This window comes from Euprymna scolopes, chromosome 46 (genome assembly GCF_053919585.1).
Source record: "Euprymna scolopes isolate OS-2025 chromosome 46, ASM5391958v1, whole genome shotgun sequence".
In the NCBI taxonomy this organism is placed as follows: domain Eukaryota; kingdom Metazoa; phylum Mollusca; class Cephalopoda; order Sepiida; family Sepiolidae; genus Euprymna; species Euprymna scolopes.
Window position 1 is genome coordinate 119540306 of NC_136527.1, and position 24748 is coordinate 119565053.

The window sequence follows — 24748 nt, forward strand, 5'->3', positions numbered from 1 at the left end:
TTGATGTACATGTAATAGTTTCTATGGAATGAGAATAGCCTCCAATCAGAAATTTGGTAGGTATTCTATGCAGGGATTTTTGTTACTTTGAGATATATTCAATATCTACTTAGTCTCTTGTTTTATTGTTCGATTTTCTAATCATTTTCGTTGTGACAATGTAAAGATCATCTGCCAATAGGAATTTGCAGACATTTTCTATTAGTATAAACGTTGTCGCTTTTATATTTTGTATCTGTTTTTTTTTTTCGCAACAGTGTTTTCTTCCGAGGAATGGGTATTAGAATAAAAAATAAAGACTAGTCTTCTGTGTCTAGCATTTCAATCTTGTTTTCATTACATTGTGATATATTTAATATCTACTTCATTGTTGAATGTTTTGTCTTGAATAAAAAAAAATAATTTTCTGTGTCGCTTTCTATTATGCATTTGCCTGGCCACTTTTGCATTTGTTGTGGTTCATATTCGTAGATGTTTGACCATCTTTCAAGCTGCATCTCTTAACAGACATTCCAATTAAGGTATTTACATAATCTGTTCTGACAGTGTAAAGACCATCTGCCAATAGGAATGGTCAGATATTACGTTTTCCTTTATGTGTTTTTTTTGCAGTATATTTATTTCTTTAAAAAAACATGTACAAGTTATTTTTATCTTTCCCTGTTCAGGCTTCTTCCATATTACAATGTCTGACTTGATGCCCCTTTCGTTTTTGTATGTGCCCAGCTATATTTCTTTGTCATAGAACACTGTCATTTTTCTGTTTGATGCGGTACATTTTGCACCGATGGTCAACGTTCTGTTGAACTGAATCTCTCCAAAGAGATTGACAAGAAGGGGTTTTCTTCACTTTTTCTATTTTTCTTATCATTTTGTTTAAGTCAGGGTGAGGAATCTTACCAGATACTTAACGTTCACCTGCGATTCTATACATTTCCACCGAGAAATCGTTTTCATATTTTTCTTTTTTGCACTGTTTTAAGCTGGCTTTTCTGATATGTGTAACAAGGACAGATATTTGAGAACACGAATATCCACACACTTTACAAGAATGTGACTTTTCCCCAGAATGAGTTTTCACTAAATTCGATTTTTGAGAAAAACAATATTAACACACTTTCCCTTTTTTTAATTTACTTCATTTGAAGATTGTAATGCTGGGTATGGGGATGATAGACCAGCTGCTAACATTGCCCCGTTTTTTATTGAAACCAACCAAGAGTTCTTTTTAGTATCCTCGCTGTTCCCTTAAGTGCAATTGTCTGGATTTCTTTTGCACTTGGTTCACCAAGAATATTAGTTAGGTAGGACTTCAGGTTCCTCTTCATAAGCCCTGTGGCACATATGATAACTGGTACGATTGATATCTCCTTAAGATTCCAGTTTCTTTTCATATCATTCATGAGACCTTGGTATTTGGTCTGTTTCTCTCTTTCAGCTCTGTTCAGACCGCCATCAGCAGGAACACTCACTTCAAGCAAGGTTGCAACTCTCTCTGACTTATTCCATATAACTATGTCAGCTTTCACAGCAGCATTTTCAAGGTAGGTGGCAGTAGGATTACATGGTCGTAATGTATGGTACATAAGTCTTACAAAGTGGCATTGTGCCTTGTTTGGGGTGAAAATTAAATTAAAAAAAAGAAGTCATTTCCAATTGTTCTTTCAGGTTGATGTTCCCAGGACTTTTTGCTACACTGGATGTTGAATTTTTTACAGATGGTCCAGTGGAGGTACTTACATACTCCATCATGTCTCGCTGTATAGTAGCCGACCCCTAGAAGAACTTTGCAACTTGATATCAGATGACACTTTCCAATTCAGTATGGTAGAACCTGCATTTATTGTCATTACTGATCCCTGCCATCTTCTTGGATGCATTGGTCTTGAGCATCCATTATGACCCTTTCCTGATCGTGGTGGAGGGATCCTCTATTGGGCCAGTCCAAATGTTGCTCCCATTCTGTAAGGTTAATCTGTTGAAAGGTATCGGTATATTTCTGCCGGCTCTTTCTTCCTATTTCTGTGGCACACTTATTTGGTGTTTCATCCTCATCTGAGAGACAGCCCTGACCAAAATGCTTGGCCAGCTGGGTGACTGATGTTGTCCTGCTGGCTCTTGTCTCTTGATGTTCATATACTATTGAGAGGGTGTCGTTCTGGGAGCTTCTCAGATACTGACTGGTGCTCACAATAGTTGCCCTATGTTGATGATTGATTTCTGAGTCCCAGTCCTCCTTCTCCCCTGGGCAAATACAGCCTTTGTAGACACTGATTTCTATATATTATTTTATGAAGCGTTAGTAACTTCCATGTCTTTACATCTAGCCGGTTGATGTATTTTTGCGGCCAGTCAATGATACCAAAGCTGTATGTTATTACTGGCATAGCAAGCTGGTTTATGGCAGTGATTTTATTTTTATTGGTGAGCTGGGTTTTGCATATTTTCCTCACCCGGCGTAAATATTCTTTACTAATCTTCTCCCTCATCTTGGCATGTTGTATATTCTCGTTTTCCTCAATGCCAAGGTACTTATAAGGCTCATGCTCTTCTAGATCCCTGATGTCGATGTTTTCATTAAGCTGCATATTTTCTGTGTGCGTCTTTTTCCCAGCTCTGAGTGTACCAGGCCAAACTTCATTCCGATGTCACTGGAGAATGTGTGCACTACCTGCAGAACCTGGTGCAGATCGGTGTCAGAGCTTCATCCATGAAAAACAGATGGCTTATTCTCTTGCTTGGATCTCGATGGCGCACCTGACTCAAATTGTAAGCGCTCAGATTCTTATTCAGGAGCTTACTTAGTGGGTCTATTGCCATACAGAAGTGTAAGGGGGATAAGCTGTCACCTGGGAATATTCCCCTTTTGATTTTTACTTCAGGGATGATGGTTTTTCCTCCATTGTGATTTAATGATATTGTGGTTTTCCACATCTAAAGGTGAGCAACCAGTGTTTGTGTAATTATCGGGTGGATCTTGTATATCTCAAGGCACCGTAGTAGCCATAAGTGTGGCATGCTATCAAATGCCTTCTGGTAATCAATCCATGCTAAGCTCAGGTTTTTGTGTCCTACAGTCTTCTAGGGTGGTCTTGTTTATTAATAGCTGGTCTTTGATACCGAGGCATTTTATTCTGCACCCTGTCTGCTCTGTTTCAAGGTAGGTCCCAGAAGATAGGTGGTCATACATACCGTCGGCTATCAGACCAATGAAAAGCTTGTAGGTAGTTGTAAGGCAGCATATTGGCCTGTATTTATTTGGCCGTTGTGTCTCCTTGGTCTTGGTATGAGGCTGGAGTCCTCCTCTGTCAGCCAGGGTAGTGCTGCTTCTTCATCTCTTAGCATCCTGCTGAAGCAATCACTGTAGTGGTGGTGGAGTGCAGTCAATTGCTTCAGCCAAAAGTTTTGGACATTGTCGATGCCAGGTGCTTTGTGGTTGGATAATTGTGCCAGTTTTCTTGTTATCATACCAGGAGTTATGACTGGTTCTGGCATCTGAGGCTTGGTTTCATTGAGCCTAATAATATCTTCAATCCACTGGGCCTCTTCATTATATTTTCCTTCTGTTTCAAATAGAGGTCTCCAGTAGTTTTCCAGGGCTTCCTCTGCAGGTGGACTATCTACAGTAATGGTGTCCTTTATCAGCTGCCTGTAAAAAGTCCTTTGATTTGTTTTAAACTGCCTATTTTGAATCTGGGAGTTGATCTTGTTCTCCTGGTTTTTAATTTTAATTTTAATTCTCTGGGAAAGTGCTGGTATTTTTCCTTCCAACTCCCTAGCTGTATTATGTAATCTCTCAATTTTCTCATGGTGGTATTTGGTACAGTTTTTTTATGGTGATCTTAAGTCGACCTGGCACCTAGGGATTTGCAAGGAACTGTTTTATTTGGCTTAGTTCTTTCCTGCAGAGGTTCATTTGTTTTTGCAGGTTGGTCTTCCAGTGAGGTGTTTGTCTAGAGACTCTGGGCCCTATTCAATGATTGTGATTGAATGTTCGAAGGTTAATTTTTCTGTCAATATAGAGGCCAGCTGCATATGTTATATGGTTGAGTTCTGTGAGCATTACTGTTGTTGGAATTAGCCTCTTGAGAGCGATGTTACATTTGGCTATAACAGTCTTTGCTCTTCCAGCTGCTTGGATCTTGGACAAACGTGGTCTGTCCTTCATTCTCATGCACCTCACCTCCTCAATTTGTTGCTGAGCTCCTCCTCCAAAGCTAACTGTTCATCATCTGCTTCTGGGAATACAAATGATGGTGGTGGGTGTCTATGTGATTGTGCTGGTGCTGCAGGTGATGGTATCCTGGTAGGTGATGTAGATTCCTGTGTTGGTGTTTGTGGGGTTTCCAGCTCAGAGTTTGTGAAGGCAGGTCTTATGTCATGCAGAGACTCCAGTGGCGCAGAAGTTCCAGGAGAGCTGGGCATGTGCTGGGACATTAAAATGGGTTCTGATGGTAAAGTTGGTGGTTGTTGTTGGAGTAAGTCTATTGTGGGAATTTTTATTGGGTTTTCCAGGGGACATCTGTTGTTCACCAAAAGAGCTGTTATTTTTGAAGACATGTAGTCTAGTTCTCTTGTGGTGAACAATTTCAGGCTGTTATATCGTTGTGATGTAATTTTCCCTGGAGGAATGCTTGCTTTTTCAGGATAAAAATGAAAAAAGATCCACCTCCAGGTTGCTGTTCTTTCTTTTTGTCTTCTATGCTTTTTTTTAGCATGATCCGTTCACCATATAAGTGTCCACCTCTCTTCCCTTTCCCATACCACTTCCTATCGAAGTTTTGTTTCGTCATCCTCTATCTTCTGGTAGTCTTTTTCTGCAGTCTTCAGAGCCTCACATCTAATGGTAACTACGCCTCTTGTGGGATATATCTTCCCATCAGTGAGATGAGGGATCGTAGGTTGTGTAAAGGTGTGTGCTTTTTCTCTGCTGGGAGGTTTGATGTTTTTATAGCCTCGGTTAGTATCTTTCCTGAGCTGCGTCACCATTTCTCAAACATTGAGTAGTGGTAGCAGTGTAGAAGGATCTTCTTTTGCTCGACAGACCATGACTGGGTTTTAATCCCCCTTCTGTTTCTTTTGGGATCTGTCAAGCGGGCTGGAGGAAGGACGCTTGGTCCATCTTATCATGGACTGGTTGCTGTACTTGTATGACCTCTGGGGTGATCAGGGAACCACCTTTAAAAGCAAGAAGGTTCACACCGTTTCTTTCCTCTTCCTGCCTGGGGCCCTTTTTATCCTGGGTGAATTCCGTCCAGTTTGAGTTCCTTTTGTTTGACATTTTTCATGGTTGTTCCTCGTTGTCCACTGCTTCTTATTGGTTATTCGAAGCTTCCCTCTACCTACTTTACATAAGTAGAGGAGGTGCCCCCATCCGCAACCCGAGGGACGCACTGGATGGCCTGAGGAAGATGGCACACTAGTTTGTTCCCTGTATGTGTTATCATGTGTTGAAACAAATGTGACTTATGTGCAAAAGAACCACATACTTCACAAGAATGTGGTTTCTCTCCTGTATGTGGAAACATGTTGCAACAAGTGTGAGTTCTGTGTAAAAAAAGCACATACTTCACAAAAAAGTGTTTCTTTCTACGGTATGTCTTAACATATGTTGCAACAAAGTTGACTTTCGTGTAAAAGAAGAACCACATACTTCAAAAGAATGTGGTTTGTCTCCTGTATGTGTTCGTATATGATTGAACAAAGTTGATTTCCGTGCAAAAGAAGAACCACATACTTCACAAGAATGTTGTTTGTCTCCTGTATGTGTTCGCATATGTTGCATGAAATCTGACTTGCTTCTAAAAGAAGAACCACATACTTCTTAAGAATGTTGTTTGTCTCCTGTATGTGTTTGCATATGTCGCATCAAATCTGACTTGGTTGTAAAAGAAGAACCACATACTTCACAAGAATGTGGTTTGTCTCCTATATGTCTCCGCGTATGTCTCAACAAATTTGATTTTTGTGCAAAAGGCAAACCACATACTTCACAAGTATGTGGTTTGTCTCCTGTATGTGTTTGCATATGTCTCAACAAATGAGACTTCTCTGTAAAAGAAGAACCACATACTTCACAAGAATGTGGTTTGTCTCCTGTATGTGTTCGCATATGTCGCATCAAATCTGACTTGGTTGTAAAAGACGAACCACATACTTCACAAGAATGTGGTTTGTCTCCTATATGTGTCCACATATGTCTCCACAAATTTGATTTATGTGCAAAAGGCAAATCACATACTTCACAAGTATGTGGTTTGTCTCCTGTATGTGTTCGCATATGTCTCAACAAATGAGACTTCTCTGTAAAAGAAGAACCACATACTTCACAAGAATGTGGTTTCTCTCCTGTATGTGTTCGTATATGATTGACTAAAGTAGACTTCTGTGTAAAAGAAGAACCACATATTTCACAAGAATGTGGTTTATCACCTGTATGTGTTCGTATATGTTTCAACAAATATGATTTTCGTGCAAAAGAAGAACCACATACTTCACAAGAATGTGGTTTTTCTCCTGTATGTGTAAACATATGTTCTAACAAATTCGACTTCGCTGTAAAAGAAGAATTACATACTTCACAAGAATGTTGTTTCTCTCCTGTATGTGTTCGCCTATGTCGAAACAAATGTGACTTCCGTGCAAAAGAAGAACCACATACTTCACAAGAATGTGGTTTCTCTTCTGTATGTGTTCGTATATGATTGACCAAAGTAGACTTCTCTGTAAAAGAAGAACCACATACTTCACAAGAATGTGGTTTATCTGCTTTATGTCTTCGTATATGCTTCAACAAATATGATTTTCGTGCAAAAGAAGAACCACATACTTCACAAGAATGTGGTTTCTCTTCTGTATGTGTTCGTATATGATTGACCAAAGTAGACTTCTCTGTAAAAGAAGAACCACATACTTCACAAGAATGTGGTTTATCTGCTTTATGTCTTCGTATATGCTTCAACAAATATGATTTTCGTGCAAAAGAAGAACCACATACTTCACAAGAATGTGGTTTATCTTCTGTATGTGTAAACATATGTTGCAACAAATTCGACTTTTCTTTAAAAGAACCACATACTTTACCAGAATGTGGTTTGTCTCCTGTATGTGTTCGCATATGTTGCAATAAATGTGACTCCTTTGTAAAATAGGAACTACATACTTTACAAGAATATAGTTTTTTTTCCATATGACTTTGCATACAGTAAAACAAATTTATTTTCAATAATAAAAAAACACACAATTTAATTTTAATTAGACAACACACAGTTTACTAAAATTATTAATCTATAGTACGTGTTCGAATGTTCCACAATAATATGACTTTCACTAATAAAAACAACACACATTTATTAAAGAATTTTTCTTTTTCTTATTTGTTTCTATTTTACTTAACCTTTGGTCTTTGATACATTTGTATTTTTCTTATACATAATAGATGTAGGACTTTTTCGCAATTTTTAATTTCCATGCCTTTTTTACATTGATGGTAATGCTATATGTAAAAGAATTCAGACACGTAACAAGAACAATGTTTTGAATTACTTTGCATCAAATTTAAAGTCACGTGTTTCACAAGTCTATGATTTTATGATTTCTTGGCTTTCTGATATTTTCACGAAATTTATATGTGGACATTTCCAAATATGTTATGAGTTTCTTATATCATCAACGGAAAATGAAGATCCATTCTAATCAAATAATTGGAGTTTCTTATTTCATCAAGGGAAACTGAAGATCCATTCTAATAAAATAATCGATTTATTTCGATTGCTGCAAACACTGAAAATATAAAATAGATTCCATGCGATAATTTTTAAATGAATTCTTACAAAAAGTCAACAAATTTGAAAACCAAAATTTAATTATTACTTCTTCATCTAAAACAATATAATTATTTCTGAAATTACATTCTATTACGTTCAAGGCATATTATGTTCTATTATGATTGAGTCATATTATGTTGTATTATGTTTTATTATGTTAAAATCATATTATGTTCTACTAAATTAAAGCCATATTACGTTCTATTAGGTCCAAGTCATATAACGTTCTATCATGTTCCATTACGTCCAAGTCATATTATGTCCTGTTATGTTCATGCTATATTACGTTCAAGTCATATTATGTTCTTTTACATTCAAGCGTTATTATAATCTATTACGTTGAAGCCATTTTGTATTTTATTACAGTCAAGTCATATTATATTGTATTACATTTATGTAACATTACACTCTATTACGGTCAAGTCATCTTACGTTCTAATCTGTTCAAGTCATATTATGTTCTATCAAGTTGAAGTTATATTACATTCAAATCTGTTCAAGTCATATAACGTTCTATTATGTTCTATTACGTTCAAAACATATTAAGTTCTATTATGGTCACATTCTATAACATAAAGTCATATTACGTTCTATTCATATACCCTTCTATTACACTCTATTATCGTCAAGCCATCTTACGTTCTAATCTGTTCACGTCATATAACGTTCTATTATGTTTTAGTGATATTACTCTCTATTATGTTTCAGTGGTATTATGTTCTGTTACGTTCAAAACATTAAGTTTTATCATGTTCACATCATATTATGTTCTATAACTTAAAGTCATATTACGTTCTATTACATTCAAGTCATATTACGTTCTATTACATTCAAGTCATATTACATTATATTACGTTCAAATAATATTACGTTCTATTACGTTCTATTATATTCTATTACGTTCAAGTCACATCATGTTATATTACATTTACGACATATTATGTTCAAGTCATGTTACGTTCTATTACCTTCACATCATATCTTCTATAACATTCAAATCATATGATGTTCAATTCACATTACGTTTTATTACATTCATTACGTTGAAGTCATAATATGTTCTTTTATGTTAAAATTGCCTATGGTCTATTACGTTCAAGTCATATCACGCTCTATTACATTCCAGTAATAATAGGATTTGAACGTAATAGAACGTAATAAGACTTGAATGTCATAGAACGTAATATGACTTGAACATAATAGAACATAATATGACTGGAATGTAATATGTTTAAGTCTTATGTTCTATCACATTTTGGTCGCATTACGTTCTATAACCTTCAAGTCGTATGCCATTCCATTATTTTCAAGTCATATTATGTTCTATTATGTTCAAGTCATATTATGTTCTATTACGTTCAAGTCATATGCCATTCCATTATTTTTAAGTCTTATTATGTTCTATCACATTTTGGTCGCATTACGTTCTATAACGTTCAAGTCATATGCCATTCCATTATTTTCAAGTCATATTATGTTCTATCACATTTTGGTCGCATTACGTTCTATAACGTCCAAGTCATATGACATTCCATTATTTTCAAGTCATATTATGTTCTATCACATTTTGGTCGCATTACGTTCTATAACGTTCAAGTTATATTCCATTCCATTATTTTCAAGTCATATTATGTTCTATTACATTTTGGTCGCATTACATTCTATAACGTTCAAGTCATATGCCATTCCATTATTTTCAAGTCATATTATGTTCTATTATGTTCAAATTATATTACTTTCTATTACATACAAATCAAAGACTGTGTCAACTTATCTCCTTTTGGGACAAAATTGTCTTCAGTTAAATTGTTTAATGAAATCATGTCTATAAAATAGTTCATAACGCCATGTCATTATATTTCAAATAAATTTATCAAGATGACTTAGAAAAGCACTTGAACATGCGGAGGGGATTTGTTAAAAATATTTTTGGAGGATTTGTAAAAATGAAAACATTCCAAGTAATAATAAATATATTTGTAATTAAAACAAAATTAAAAGTTCTACTAAGAGAAATCACATAAAAAATGATTTGTTAGCTTAGACTTCCATATGTACTAAATATGCAAGGAACTGATTTTAGCAATAAACTGTTGATTGCTGAAGCATTTTTTTTTTGTTTTAAGCTGCAATTCACGTCATAAAGCAATTGTAACCAAACTAATTACAAACGTGCTGTTGTACAAGTTGTTCAGAATTTAGAAAAAGAGTTGTCGGTAGGTCCCTTTAAAAAAATTGTACCATCATAGAAGTAAATTAAATAAAAATTGTTTATTAAAAATACGCCCCACCCACGCACATGGAATACATTTCTGTTATACAAAAAAATCTAAATAAAAACAAACATATTTTACTATCTAATCCAGCATAGTTTTCCCCCTAAATGTTCAATATGTATCTTTTGAAGCCTTTTATATTTCAACAGTGGCTTAACTAGAGTATATTCACCCAGGGCAGTCTGTGTAAATGTCACCCCACTGACATTGTGTCACCCCTCCTTTGCTGTCACATGGACAGCCTCCCTTAGATATGACCTTATTTATATATATATACTAGCATATGTTCTATTATGTTCAAGTCATATCACATTCTATTACGTTCAAGTCATATCACATTCTATAACGTTTAAGTCATATGTTCTTTTATGTTCTATTATGTTAAAATTGTCTATGTTCTATTACATTCAAGTAATATTATGTTCTATTACATTCAAGTCATATTATGTTCCATTACATTCAAGTCATATTATGTTCTATTACATTCAAGTAATATTATGTTCCATTATGTTCAAGTCATATTACGTTCTATTACATTCATGTCATATTATGTTCTATTACATTCAAGTCATATTATGTTCTATTACATTCATGTCATATTATGTTCTATTACATTCAAGTCATATTATGTTCTATTACATTCAAGTCATATTATGTTCTATTATGTTCAAGTCATATTATGTTCTATTATGTTAGTCATTATATGTTCTATTATGTTCAAGTCATATAACGCTCTATTACATTCCAGTAATAATAGGATTTGACCGTAATAGAACGTAATATGCCTTGAATGTAATAAAACTTGAATGTCATAGAACGTAATATGACTTGAACATAACAGAACATCATATGACTGGAATGTAATATGTTTAAGTCTTATGTTATATCACATTTTCGTCGCATTACGTTCTATAACGTTCAAGTCATATTATGTTCCATTATTTTCAAGTCACATTATGTTCCATTATTTTCAAGTCATATTATGTTCCATTATTTTCAAGTCATATTATGTTCCATTATTTTCAAGTCATATTATGTTCAATTATTTTCAAGTTATATTATGTTCCATTATTTTCAAGTTATATTATGTTCCATTATTTTCAAGTTATATTATGTTCCATTATTTTCAAGTTATATTATGTTCCATTATTTTATAGTTATATTATGTTCCATTATTTTCAAGTTATATTATGTTCCATTATTTTCAAGTCATATTATGTTCCATTATTTTCAAGTTATATTATGTTCCATTATTTTCAAGTTATATTATGTTCCATTATTTTCAAGTTATATTATGTTCCATTATTTTCAAGTCATATTATGTTCCATTATTTTCAAGTTATATTATGTTCCATTATTTTCAAGTTATATTATGTTCCATTATTTTAAAGTTATATTATGTTCCATTATTTTCAAGATATATTATGTTCCATTATTTTCAAGTTATATTATGTTCCATTATTTTCAAGTTATATTATGTTCCATTATTGTCAAGTCATATTCTATTATTTTAAAGTCATATTATGTTCCATTATTTTCAAGTTATATAATGTTCCATTACTGTCAAGTCATATTCTATTATTTTCAAGTCATATTATGTTCCATTATTTTCAAGTTATATTATGTTCCATTATTTTAAAGTTATATTCTATTATTTTCAAGTCATATTATGTTCAATTATTTTCAAGTTATATTATGTTCCATTTTTTTCAAGTTATATTATGTTCCATTATTTTTAAGTTATATTATGTTCCATTATTTTCAAGTTATATTATGTTCCATTATTTTCAAGTTATATTATGTTCCATTATTTTCAAGTTATATTCTATTATTTTAAAGTCATATTATGTTCCATTATTTTCAAGTTATATTATGTTCCATTACTTTCAAGTCATATTATGTTCCATTATTTTCAAGTCATATTATGTTCCATTATTGTCACGTTATATTATGTTCCATTATTTTTAAGTTATATTATGTTCCATTATTTTCAAGTCATATTATGGTCCATTATTTTCAAGTTATATTATGTTCCATTATTTTCAAGTCATATTATATTCCATTATTTTCAAGTTATATTATGTTCCATTATTTACAAGTTATATTATGTTCCATTATTTTCAAGTTATATTATGTTCCATTATTTTCAAGTTATATTATGTTCCATTATTTTCAAGTTATATTATGTTCCATTATTTTCAAGTCATATTATGTTCCATTATTTTAAAGTTATATTATGTTATTTTCAAGTCAAGTTATGTTCCATTATTTTCAAGTTATATTATGTTCCATTATTTTCAAGTTATATTATGTTCCATTATTTTCAAGTCATATTATGTTCCATTATTTTCAAGTTACATTATGTTCCATTATTTTTGAGTTATATTATGTTCCATTATTTTCAAGTCATATTCTATAATTTTCAAGTCATATTATGTTCCATTATTTTAAAGTTATATTATGTTCCATTATTTTCAAGTAATATTATGTTCCATTATTTTCAAGTTATATTATGTTCCATTATTTTCAAGTTATATTATGTTCCATTATTTTCAAGTAATATTCTATTATTTTCAAGTCATATTATCCATTATTTTAAAGTTATATTATGTTCCATTTTTTTCAAGTTATATAATGTTCCATTATTTTCAAGTTATATTATGTTCCATTATTTTCAAGTCATATTATGCTCCATTATTTACAAGTTATATTATGTTCAATTATTTTCAAGTCATATTATGTTCTATCGTTTTAAAGTTATATTATGTTCCATTATTGTCAAGTCATATTATGTTCCATTATTTTAAAGTCATATTATGTTCCATTATTTTCAAGTTATATTATGTTCCATTACTTTCAAGTCATATTATGTTCCATTATTTTCAAGTGATATTATGTTACATTATTTTCAAGTTATATTATGTTCCATTTTTTTCAAGTTATATTATGTTCCATTAGGTTCAAGTTATACTATGTTCCATTATTGTCAAGTAATATTCTATTATTTTAAAGTTATATTATGTTCCATTATTTTCAAGTTATATTATGTTCCATTATTTTCAACTTATATTACGTTCCATTACTGTCAAGTCATATTCTATTATTTTCAAGTCATATTATGTTCCATTATTTTCAAGTTATATTATGTTCCATTATTTTCAAGTCATATTCCATTATTTTCAAGTCATATTATGTTCCATTATTTTCAAGTCATATTATGTTCCATTACTGTCAAGTCATATTATGTTCCATTATTTTCAAGTTATATTATGTTCCATTATTTTCAAGTTATATTATGTTCAATTTTTTTCAAGTCATATTATGTTCCATTATTTTCAAGTTATATTATGTTCCATTATTTTTAAGTTATATTATGTTCCATTATTTTCAAGTTATATTATGTTCCATTATTATCAAGTCATATTCTATTATTTTCAAGTCATATTATGTTCCATTATTTTCAAGTTATATTATGTTCCATTATTTTCAAGTCATATTATATTCCATAATTTTCAAGTCATTTTATGTTCCATTATTGTCAAGTCATATTCTATTATTTTCAAGTCATGTTATGTTCAATTATTTTCAAGTTATATTATGTTCCATTATTTTCCAGTTGTATTAGGTTCCATTATTTTCAAGTTATATTATGTTCCATTATTTTCAAGTCATATTATGTTCCATTATTGTCAAGTTATATTATGTTCCATTATTTCCCAGTTATATTATGTTCCATTATTTTCAAGTCATATTATGTGCAATTTTTTTCAAGTCATATTATGTTCCATTATTGTCAAGTCATATTCTATTATTTTCAAGTCATATTATGTTCCATTATTTTCAAGTTATATTATGTTCCATTATTATCAAGTCATATTCTATTATTTTCAAGTTATATTATGTTCCATTATTTTCAAGTTATATTATGTTCCATTATTTTCAAGTTATATTATGTTCCATTATTTTCAAGTTATATTATGTTCCATTATTTTTAAGTCATATTCTATTATTTTCAAGTCATATTATGTTCCATTATTTTCAAGTTATATTATGTTCCATTATTTTTAAGTCATATTATGTTCCATTATTTTCAAGTCATATTCTATTATTTTCAAGTCATATTATGTTCTATTATTTTTAAGTTATATTATGTTCCATTATTTTCAAGTCATATTATGTTCCATTATTGTCAAGTCATATTATGTTCCATTATTTTCAAGTTATATTATGTTCCATTATTTTCAAGTTATATTATGTTCTATTATTTTCAAGTCATATTGTGTTCAATTATTTTCAAGTTATATTATGTTCCATTATTTTCAAGTTATATTATGTTCTATTATTTTCAAGTTATATTATGTTCTATTATTTTCAAGTCATATTGTGTTCAATTATTTTCAAGTTATATTATGTTCCATTATTTTCAAGTTATATTATGTTCCATTATTTTCAAGTTATATTATGTTCCATTATTTTCAAGTTATATTATGTTCTATTATTTTCAAGTCATATTGTGTTCAATTATTTTCAAGTTATATTATGTTCCATTATTTTCAAGTCATATTCTATTATTTTCAAGTCATATTATGCTCCATTATTTTAAAGTTATATTATGTTCCATTATTTTCAAGTTATATTATGTTCCATTATTTTTAAGTTATATTATGTTCCATTATTTTCAAGTTATATTATGTTCCATTATTTTCAAGTTATATTATGTTCCATTATTTTCAAGTCATATTATGCTCCATTATTTTCAAGTTATATTATGTTATTTTCAAGTCATATTATGTTCCATTATTTTCAAGTTATATTATGTTCCATTATTTTCAAGTTATATTATGTTCCATTATTGTAAAGTAATATTATGTCCCATTATTTTCAAGTCATATTATGTTCCATTATTTTCAAGTTATATTATGTTCCATTATTTTCAAGTTATATTATGTTCCATTATTTTTAAGTTATATTCTATTATTTTAAAGTCATATTATGGTCCATTATTTAAAGGCATATTATGTTCCATTATTTTTAAGTCATAATATGTTCCATTATTTTCAAGTTATATTATGTTCCATTACTTTCAAGTCATATTATGTTCCATTATTGTCAAGTTATATTATGTTCCATTATTTTTAAGTTATATTATGTTCCATTATTTTCAAGTTATATTATGTTCCATTATTTTCAAGTTATATTATGTTCCATTATTGTCAAGTCATATTCTATTATTTTCAAGTCATATTATGTTCCATTATTTTCAAGTCATATTATGTTCCATTATTTTCAAGTCATATTATGTTCCATTATTTTCAAGTCATATTATGTTCCATTATTTTAAAGTCATATTATGTTCCATTATTTTCAAGTGATATTATGTTCCATTACTTTCAAGTTATATTATGTTCCATTATTTTCAAGTTATATTATGTTCCATTATTTTCAAGTGATATTATGTTCCATTACTTTCAAGTCATATTCTATTATTTTCTAGTCATATTATGTTCCATTATTTTCAAGTTATATTATGTTCCATTATTTTCAAGTCATATTATGTTCCATTATTTTCAAGTCATATTATGTTCCATTATTTTCAAGTCATATTATGTTCCATTATTTTCAAGTGATATTATGTTCCATTATTTTCAAGTTATATTATGCTCCATTATTTTCAAGTGATATTATGTTCCATTTTTTTCAAGTTATATTATGTTCCATTTTTTTCAAGTTATATTATGTTCCATTAGGTTCAAGTTATACTATGTTCCATTATTGTCAAGTAATATTCTATTATTTTAAAGTTATATTATGTTCCATTATTTTCAAGTTATATTATGTTCCATTATTTTCAACTTATATTACGTTCCATTACTGTCAAGTCATATTCTATTATTTTCAAGTCATATTATGTTCCATTATTTTCAAGTTATATTATGTTCCATTATTTTCAAGTCATATTCCATTATTTTCAAGTCATATTATGTTCCATTATTTTCAAGTTATATTATGTTCCATTATTTTCAAGTTATATTATGTTCAATTTTTTTCAAGTCATATTATGTTCCATTATTTTCAAGTTATATTATGTTCCATTATTTTTAAGTTATATTATGTTCCATTATTTTCAAGTTATATTATGTTCCATTATTATCAAGTCATATTCTATTATTTTCAAGTCATATTATTTTCCATTATATTCAAGTTATATTATGTTCCATTATTTTCAAGTTATATTATGTTCAATTTTTTTCAAGTCATATTATTTTCCATTATATTCAAGTTATATTATGTTCCATTATTTTCAAGTTATATTATGTTCCATTATTTTCAAGTCATATTATATTCCATAATTTTCAAGTCATTTTATGTTCCATTATTGTCAAGTCATATTCTATTATTTTCAAGTCATGTTATGTTCAATTATTTTCAAGTTATATTATGTTCCATTATTTTCCAGTTGTATTATGTTCCATTATTTCCCAGTTATATTATGTTCCATTATTTTCAAGTCATATTATGTGCCATTTTTTTCAAGTCATATTATGTTCCACTATTGTCAAGTCATATTCTATTATTTTCAAGTCATATTATGTTCCATTATTTTCAAGTTATATTATGTTCCATTATTATCAAGTCATATTCTATTATTTTCAAGTTATATTATGTTCCATTATTTTCAAGTTATATTATGTTCCATTATTTTCAAGTTATATTATGTTCCATTATTTTCAAGTTATATTATGTTCCATTATTTTTAAGTCATATTCTATTATTTTCAAGTCATATTATGTTCCATTATTTTAAAGTTATATTATGTTCCATTATTTTTAAGTCATATTATGTTCCATTATTTTCAAGTCATATTCTATTATTTTCAAGTCATATTATGTTCTATTATTTTTAAGTTATATTATGTTCCATTATTTTCAAGTCATATTATGTTCCATTTTTTTCAAGTCATAATATGTTCCATTATTGTCAAGTCATATTCTATTATTTTCAAGTAATATTATGTTCCATTATTTTCAAGTTATATTATGTTCCATTATTTTCAAGTTATATTATGTTCCATTATAGTAATGTTATATTATGTTCCATTATTTTCAAGTTATATTATGTTCTATTATTTTCAAGTCATATTGTGTTCAATTATTTTCAAGTTATATTATGTTCCATTATTTTCAAGTCATATTCTATTATTTTCAAGTCATATTATGCTCCATTATTTTAAAGTTATATTATGTTCCATTATTTTCAAGTCATATTCTATTATTTTCAAGTCATATTATGCTCCATTATTTTAAAGTCATATTATGTTCCATTATTTTCAAGTCATATTATGTTCCATTGTTTTCAAGTTCTATTATGTTCCATTATTTTCAAGTAATATTATGTTCCATTATTTTCAAGTTATATTCTATTATTTTCAAGTCATATTATGTTCCATTAGTTTCAAGTCATATTATGTTCCATTATTTTCAAGTCATATAATGTTCCATTATTTTCAAGTTATATAATGTTCCATTATTTTCAAGTTATATTCTATTATTTTCAAGTCATATTATGTTCCATTATTTTCAAGCTATATTATGTTCCATTATTTTCAAGTTATATTATGTTCCATTATTTTCAAGTCATTTTATGTTCCATTATTTTCAAGTTATTTTATGTTCCATTATTTTCAAGTCATATTCTATTATTTTCAAGTCATATTATGTTCCATTATTGTCAAGTTATATTATGTTCCATTATTTTCAAGTTATATTATGTTCCATTATTGTCAAGTCATATTCTATTATATTAAAGTCATATTATGTTCCATTATTTTCAAGTTATATTATGTTCCATTATTTTCAAGTTATATGATGTCCCATTATTTTCAAGTTTTATTATGTTCCATTATTTTCAAGTCATATAATGTTCCATTAGTGTCAAGTAATATTCTATTCTTTTCAACTCATATTATGTTCCATTATTTTCAAGTTATATTATGTTCCATTATTTTCAAGTTATATTCTATTATTTTAAAGTCATATTACGTTCCATTATTTTCAAGTTATATTATGTCCCATTGTTTTCAAGTTATATTATGTTCCATTATTTTCAAGTCATATTATGTTCCATTATTTTCAAGTTATATTCTATTATTTTAAAGTCATATTATGTTCCATCATTTTCAAGTCATATTATGTTCAATTATTTTCAAGTTATATTATGTTCCATTATTTTCAAGTTATATTCTATTATTTTAAAGTCATATTATGTTCCATTATTTTCAAGTTATATTATGTTCCATTATTTTCAAGTTATATTATGTTCCATTATTTTCAAGTCATATTATGTTCCATTTTTTTCAAGTTATATTATGTTCCATTATTTTCAAGGTATAATCTATTATTTTCAAGTCATATTATGTTCCATTATTTTCAAGTTTTATTATGTTCCATTATTTTCAAGTTATATTATGTTCCATTCTTGTCAAGTCATATTCTATTATGTTAAAGTCATATTATGTCCCATTATTTTCAAGTAATATTATGTTCCATTATTTTCAAGTTATATTATGTTCCATTATTTTCAAGTCATATTATGTTCCATTATTTTCAAGTTATATTATGTTCCATTATTTTCAAGTTATATTATGTTCCATTATTTTCAAGTCATATTCTATTATTTTCAAGTCATATTATGTTCCATTATTTTCAAGTTATATTATGTTCCATTATTTTCAATCATATTCTATTATGTTAAAGTCATATTATGTTCCATTATTTTCAAGTCATATTATGTTCCATTATTTTCAAGTTATATTATGTTCCATTATTTTCAAGTTACATTATGTTCCATTTTTTTCAAGTCATATTATGTTCCATTATTTTCAAGTTATATTATGTTCCATTATTTTCAAGTCATATTCTATTATTTTCAAGTCATATTATGTTCCATTATTTTCAAGTTATATTATGTTCTATGATTTTCAAGTTATATTCTATTATTTTAAAGTCATATTATGTTCCATTATTTTCAAGTTATATTATGTTCCATTGTTTTCAAGTTATATTATGTTCCATTATTTTCAAGTTATATCATGTTCCATTATTTTCAAGTTATGTTCTATTATTTTCAAGTCATATTATGTTCCATTATTTTCAAGTCATATTATGTTCCATTATTTTCAAGTGATATTATGTTCCATTATTTTCAAATTATATTCTATTATTTTAAAGTCATATTATGTTCCATTATTTTCAAGTCATATTATGTTCCATTATTTTCAAGTTATATTATGTTCCATTATTTTCAAGTTATATTCTATTATTTTCAAGTCATATTATGTTCCATTATTTTCAAGTTATATTATGTTCCATTATTTTCAAGTTACATTATGTTCCATTTTTTTCAAGTCATATTATGTTCCATTATTTTCAAGTTATATTATGTTCCATTATTTTTAAGTCATATTCTATTATTTTCAAGTCATATTATGTTCCATTATTTGCAAGTTATATTATGTTCCATTATTTTCAAGTTATATTATGTTCCATTATTTTCAAGTTATATTATGTTCCATTATTGTCAAGTCATATTCTATTATTTTAAAGTCATATTATCTTCCATTATTTTCAAGTAATATTATGTTCCATTATTTTCAAGTTATATTATGTTCCATTATTTTCAAGTCATATTATGTTCCATTATTTTCAAGTTATATTATGTTCCATTATTGTCAAGTCATATTCTATTATTTTCAAGTCATATTATTTTCCATTATATTCAAGTTATATTATGTTCCATTATTTTCAAGTTATATTATGTTCCATTATTTTCAAGTCATAATATGTTCCATTATTTTCAAGTCATAATATGTTCTATTATTTTCAAGTTATATTATGTTCCATTATTTTCAAGTCATATTATGTTCCATTATTTTCAAGTCATATTCTATTATTTTCAAGTCATATTATGTTCCATTATTTTCAAGTTATATTATGTTCCATTATTGTCAAGTCATATTCTATTATTTTCAAGTTATATTATGTTCCATTATTTTCAAGTCATATTATGTTCCATTATTTTCAAGTTATATTATGTTCCATTATTTTCAAGTTATATTATGTTCCATTATGGTTTAGTCATATTATGTTCCATTATTTTCAAGTTATATTATGTTCCATTATTTTCAAGTTATATTATGTTCCATTATTTTCAAGTCATATTATGTTCCATTATTTTCAAGTCATATTCTATTATTTTCAAGTCATATTATGTTCCATTATTTTCAAGTTATATTATGTTCCATTATTTTCAAGTTATATTATGTTCCATTATTTTCAAGTCATATTCTATTATTTTCAAGTCATATTATGTTCCATTATGTTCAAGTTATATTATGTTCCATTATTTGCAAGTCATATTCTATTATTTTCAAGTCATATTATGTTCCATTATTTTCAAGTTATATTATGTTCCATTATTTTCAAGTCATATTCTATTATTTTCAAGTCATATTATGTTCCATTATATTCAAGTTATATTATGTTCCATTATTTTCAAGTCATATTATGTTCCATTATTTTCAAGTTATATTATGTTCCATTATTGTCAAGTCATATTCTATTATTTTCAAGTCATATTATTTTCCATTATATTCAAGTTATATTATGTTCCATTATTTTCAAGTTATATTATGTTCCATTATTTTCAAGTCATAATATGTTCCATTATATCAAGTCATATTATGTTCCATTATTTTCAAGTCATATTATGTTCTATCACATTTTGGTCGCATTACGTTCTATAACGTTCAAGTCATATGCCATTCCATTATTTTCAATTCATATTATGTTCTATTATTTTCAATTCATATTATGTTCTATTATTTTCAAGTCATATTATGTGCCATTATTTTCAAGTCATATTATGTTCTATTATGTTCAAATTATATTACTTTCTATTACATACAAATCAAAGGCTGTGTCAACTTATCTCCTTTTGGGACAAAATTGTCTTCAGTTAAATTGTTTAATGAAATCATGTCTATAAAATAGTTCATAACGCCATGTCATTATATTTCAAATAAATTTATCAAGATGACTTAGAAAAGCACTTGAACATGCGGAGGGGATTTGTTAAAAATATTTTTGGAGGATTTGTAAAAATGAAAACATTTCAAGTAATAATAAATATATTTGTAATTAAAACGAAATTAAAAGTTCTACTAAGAGAAATCACATAAAAAATTATGTGTTGGCTTAGACTTCCATATGTACTAAATATGCAAGGAACTGATTTTAGCAATAAACTGTTGATTGCTGAAACATTTTTTTTTTGTTTTAAGCTGCAATTCACGTCATTAAGCTATTGTAACCAAACTAATTACAAACGTGCTGTTGTACAAGTTGTTCAGAATTTAGAAAAAGAGTTGTCGGTAGGTCCCTTTAAAAAAATTGTACCATCATAGAAGTAAATTAAATAAAAATTGTTTATTAAAAATACGCCCCACCCACGCACACGGAATACATTTCTGTTATACAAAAAAATCTAAATAAAAACAAACATATTTTACTATCTAATCCAGCATAGTTTTCCCCCTAAATGTTCAATATGTATCTTTTGAAGCCTTTTATATTTCAACAGTGGCTTAAATAGAGTATATTCACCCCAGGGCAGTCTGTGTAAATGTCACCCCACTGACATTGTGTCACCCCTCCTTTGCTGTCATATGGACCGCCTCCCTTAGATATGACATTATTTATATATATGTACTAGCATATACAGGGTGGGCCAAAATAAGGGTCCTATCTTTAAATTTGAATAACTTCCACAAAATAAAAGTTAAACTCACCAAACTTTATGTGTGTGTAGACTGACCCTTCCGAGATTTTTTTGAAATAAACAAAACAAATTTTGGCCTAAAAACACTTCTTAAAACTTACATGAACTTATGAATTTTTAAAAAATAGAACCCTTATTATTGCCCACCCTATATATATATATATATATATATATATATATATATATATATATATATATATATATATATATATATATATGTACTATCAGTACATCCAAGCCAAGTACATCCAAGGATGGAATACTGCTGCCACATCTGGGTAGGAGCTGCTAAAAACAGCCTATACTGCCTTGACAGAGTACAAAATAGACTTCATGGCCTAGTGGGGGATGCCCTTTTCTCTTCCCTGCAACCTCTCTCCAACAGAAGAGACGTTGCGAACCTATCTTTGTTTTATCATTATTTCTATGGCAAGTGCTCGTTTGAGCTCCAATGTCTGGTCAATCTTTCACGAAAAACACCCATCTAGCTGAAACCACTGTCAATATTTTTCCCCACTCTTTATCTGTGCCTAAATCAAAATGTAGATTCCATGAACAAAGTTTCATTCTTAGAACTGCATACATGTGGAACTCCTTACCGCTTGCCTGTTTCCCTCCTGACTTCAACATGGATGTCTTCAATTTCAACAGAAACAAATTCCTGATGAACCACACCTTTAAGTTATGACACTTTATCAAATCTCCAATACTAACGAATACTACAACATTATTCCGTTTATTACTGTACACACAATAACCCTTATCCCTGAGTGGCTTCTGGCCCTTGATAAGTTGCGACCTCCATGCAAAAAAAGAATGAAAGGGTTAAATTTCACTTTTAAATTCGGGGAGAGGACATTTTTTATGCACTCTTTTTTGTTGTTCTGTATTAAATAAAAAGGATATTTTCTCCAGTAATTTAATAAACAAAAGATACCATAAAAATATTGTTGGCTTTTTTTAATGTTAAAATTCAAATGCATATTTGATATTTTAAAAAGTGCCATCCTATTTATTTTTTATTTACATTCTATAAAAATAAAGGAAATTTTAAATCCGGGAGGGGACATTTACTCATACATTATATATTTTTAAAAAGGACACCTTCACTTACTAATAATAATGATATTATTTAGAAAGCTATTCTTAATATGAGAAATTGGTCCCTAACTAATTTGTACTTCCACCTAACAATTGAAAAAAAAATAGGCATTTTAGACAAAAAACAAAAAATGAGGTCAAAATCAAATACATCACCAATGATTGTTACCAAACGCAACATAAATAACTCTTCTACCTACTTAGATGAGTCTGTTTTATATTTTAACTTATTTTGAAGCGTTTATTTACTTGAAAAAATTCGTGCTGTATCTCACATTAGCATTAGAATTAGAAAAATTGGCTGATATAAAACAGCTATGATTGAAGTCCCGATAATCATTTAAAAATCAATAATTAAACAAAATACTGGTAGAAAACCACCAAATAAATGTCACAATTCCACTTTTTACGTTATCTTTGGTTGATTAAATTGTTAAGTGGAAGTACAGAATAGTTAACAACATAAAGGATTGAAAATGAAAGAAAGCAAAAACTGATATGAGCTCCACTCTCTTCCCCAACAAAAAAATTACAGATATTATTGACTGCTAACTGGTCATGAAGTGGGTGCTCATTTTACGTTAAATTTATATAGGAAAGTGATTAGTCACCATAAAAACTTAAATATTTATCATTTTATTCTTTTTGTGGATATTAAAAAGCTGTTAATACGTAGTCGCCAAAATATAGTCACATTTTTTTTAAAGGAGTAAATTACGTTTGGTTAGATTGTAACGTTTTACAACTATTTTTTCTATATAAAATTTCTGCTAGTTAGTGATGGTTAATAAATGTGTTCATTTTATGTAAATTTGTAAAAGAAAGTGATCCCCATTCTAAAATTTCAAATATTGGAGAAAACATCAAAAATCGAAAGGAATTCTCCAGCGAAATATATATTACAAAAATGTAAATGTCAGGTTAAATAATGTAATTTTAGATTTTTTTAGGCTTCTAAAATAGAATCGATAGATCGATTAAAAAAAAAAATGATGTCGTTTTAAACAAAAACATTATTACGTACTTAACTAAAATATCGAAAATAGTAATATTTTTAAAAATTATGTTTTAAACAAAAACATTATTACGTACTTAACTAAAATATTGAAAATAGTAATATTTTAAAAAATTACGAAACTTTAAGTGAAAATAATTTATAGGTAAATGTAATTTTTTCGAAAAGTTGGGTAAGATTGCATTTTTCTTAGATGCCATAAAGTAGACAATGAAGATTTTACACACTCGGAATGGAAAGTTTAGATTAAACCAACATTTGTAATCTATAAGGATAGACTTTTCTTTTTGTTTACTAAAAATACAATCACAGTTGTTCAATTCGATGATTTTTCATAATTTTTTCATATTTTTATTGCAATAAAAAATAAATGTTTTTCAATGTTTAAAATTATTGAAAAAGTTATTGAATTTTAAAATTGTTAAAAAGTAAAAGAAAAAAAACTTACCTTTCATTCAACGAATTAAAAAAAATCGGGATGAATTCGTTTCTTCTTTTGTGTTCAAAACAGAAAAATTGTTTTGTTTTTTATGATTTCTTTAGTAAATTGAAACAACTTTTGTTTTGTGTGTTCAATTCATTAAGAAATAAAATATATGAAAATATAAAAGAATCAAAATTAAAAGATGAAAAACACGATTTAAACGTGAAATTATTTAAAAAGAAAATCAACTCTTAAAGAACAAATGATTTGG

General features: G+C 28.3%; 1 protein-coding gene across 1 annotated transcript; it reads right to left on the reverse strand.

The window, feature by feature from the left end:
• Positions 1–958: 958 nt before the first annotated feature.
• LOC145271445 (uncharacterized) lies at positions 959–24748 on the reverse strand. The gene is made up of 2 exons (XM_080126974.1): positions 24502–24748; positions 959–7782 (listed from the first exon to the last, which is right to left on the reverse strand). Exon 2 carries the CDS (start codon positions 4558–4560, stop codon positions 4180–4182), a length of 381 nt encoding a protein of 126 aa, XP_079983100.1. The 5' UTR covers positions 4561–7782; positions 24502–24748; the 3' UTR covers positions 959–4179.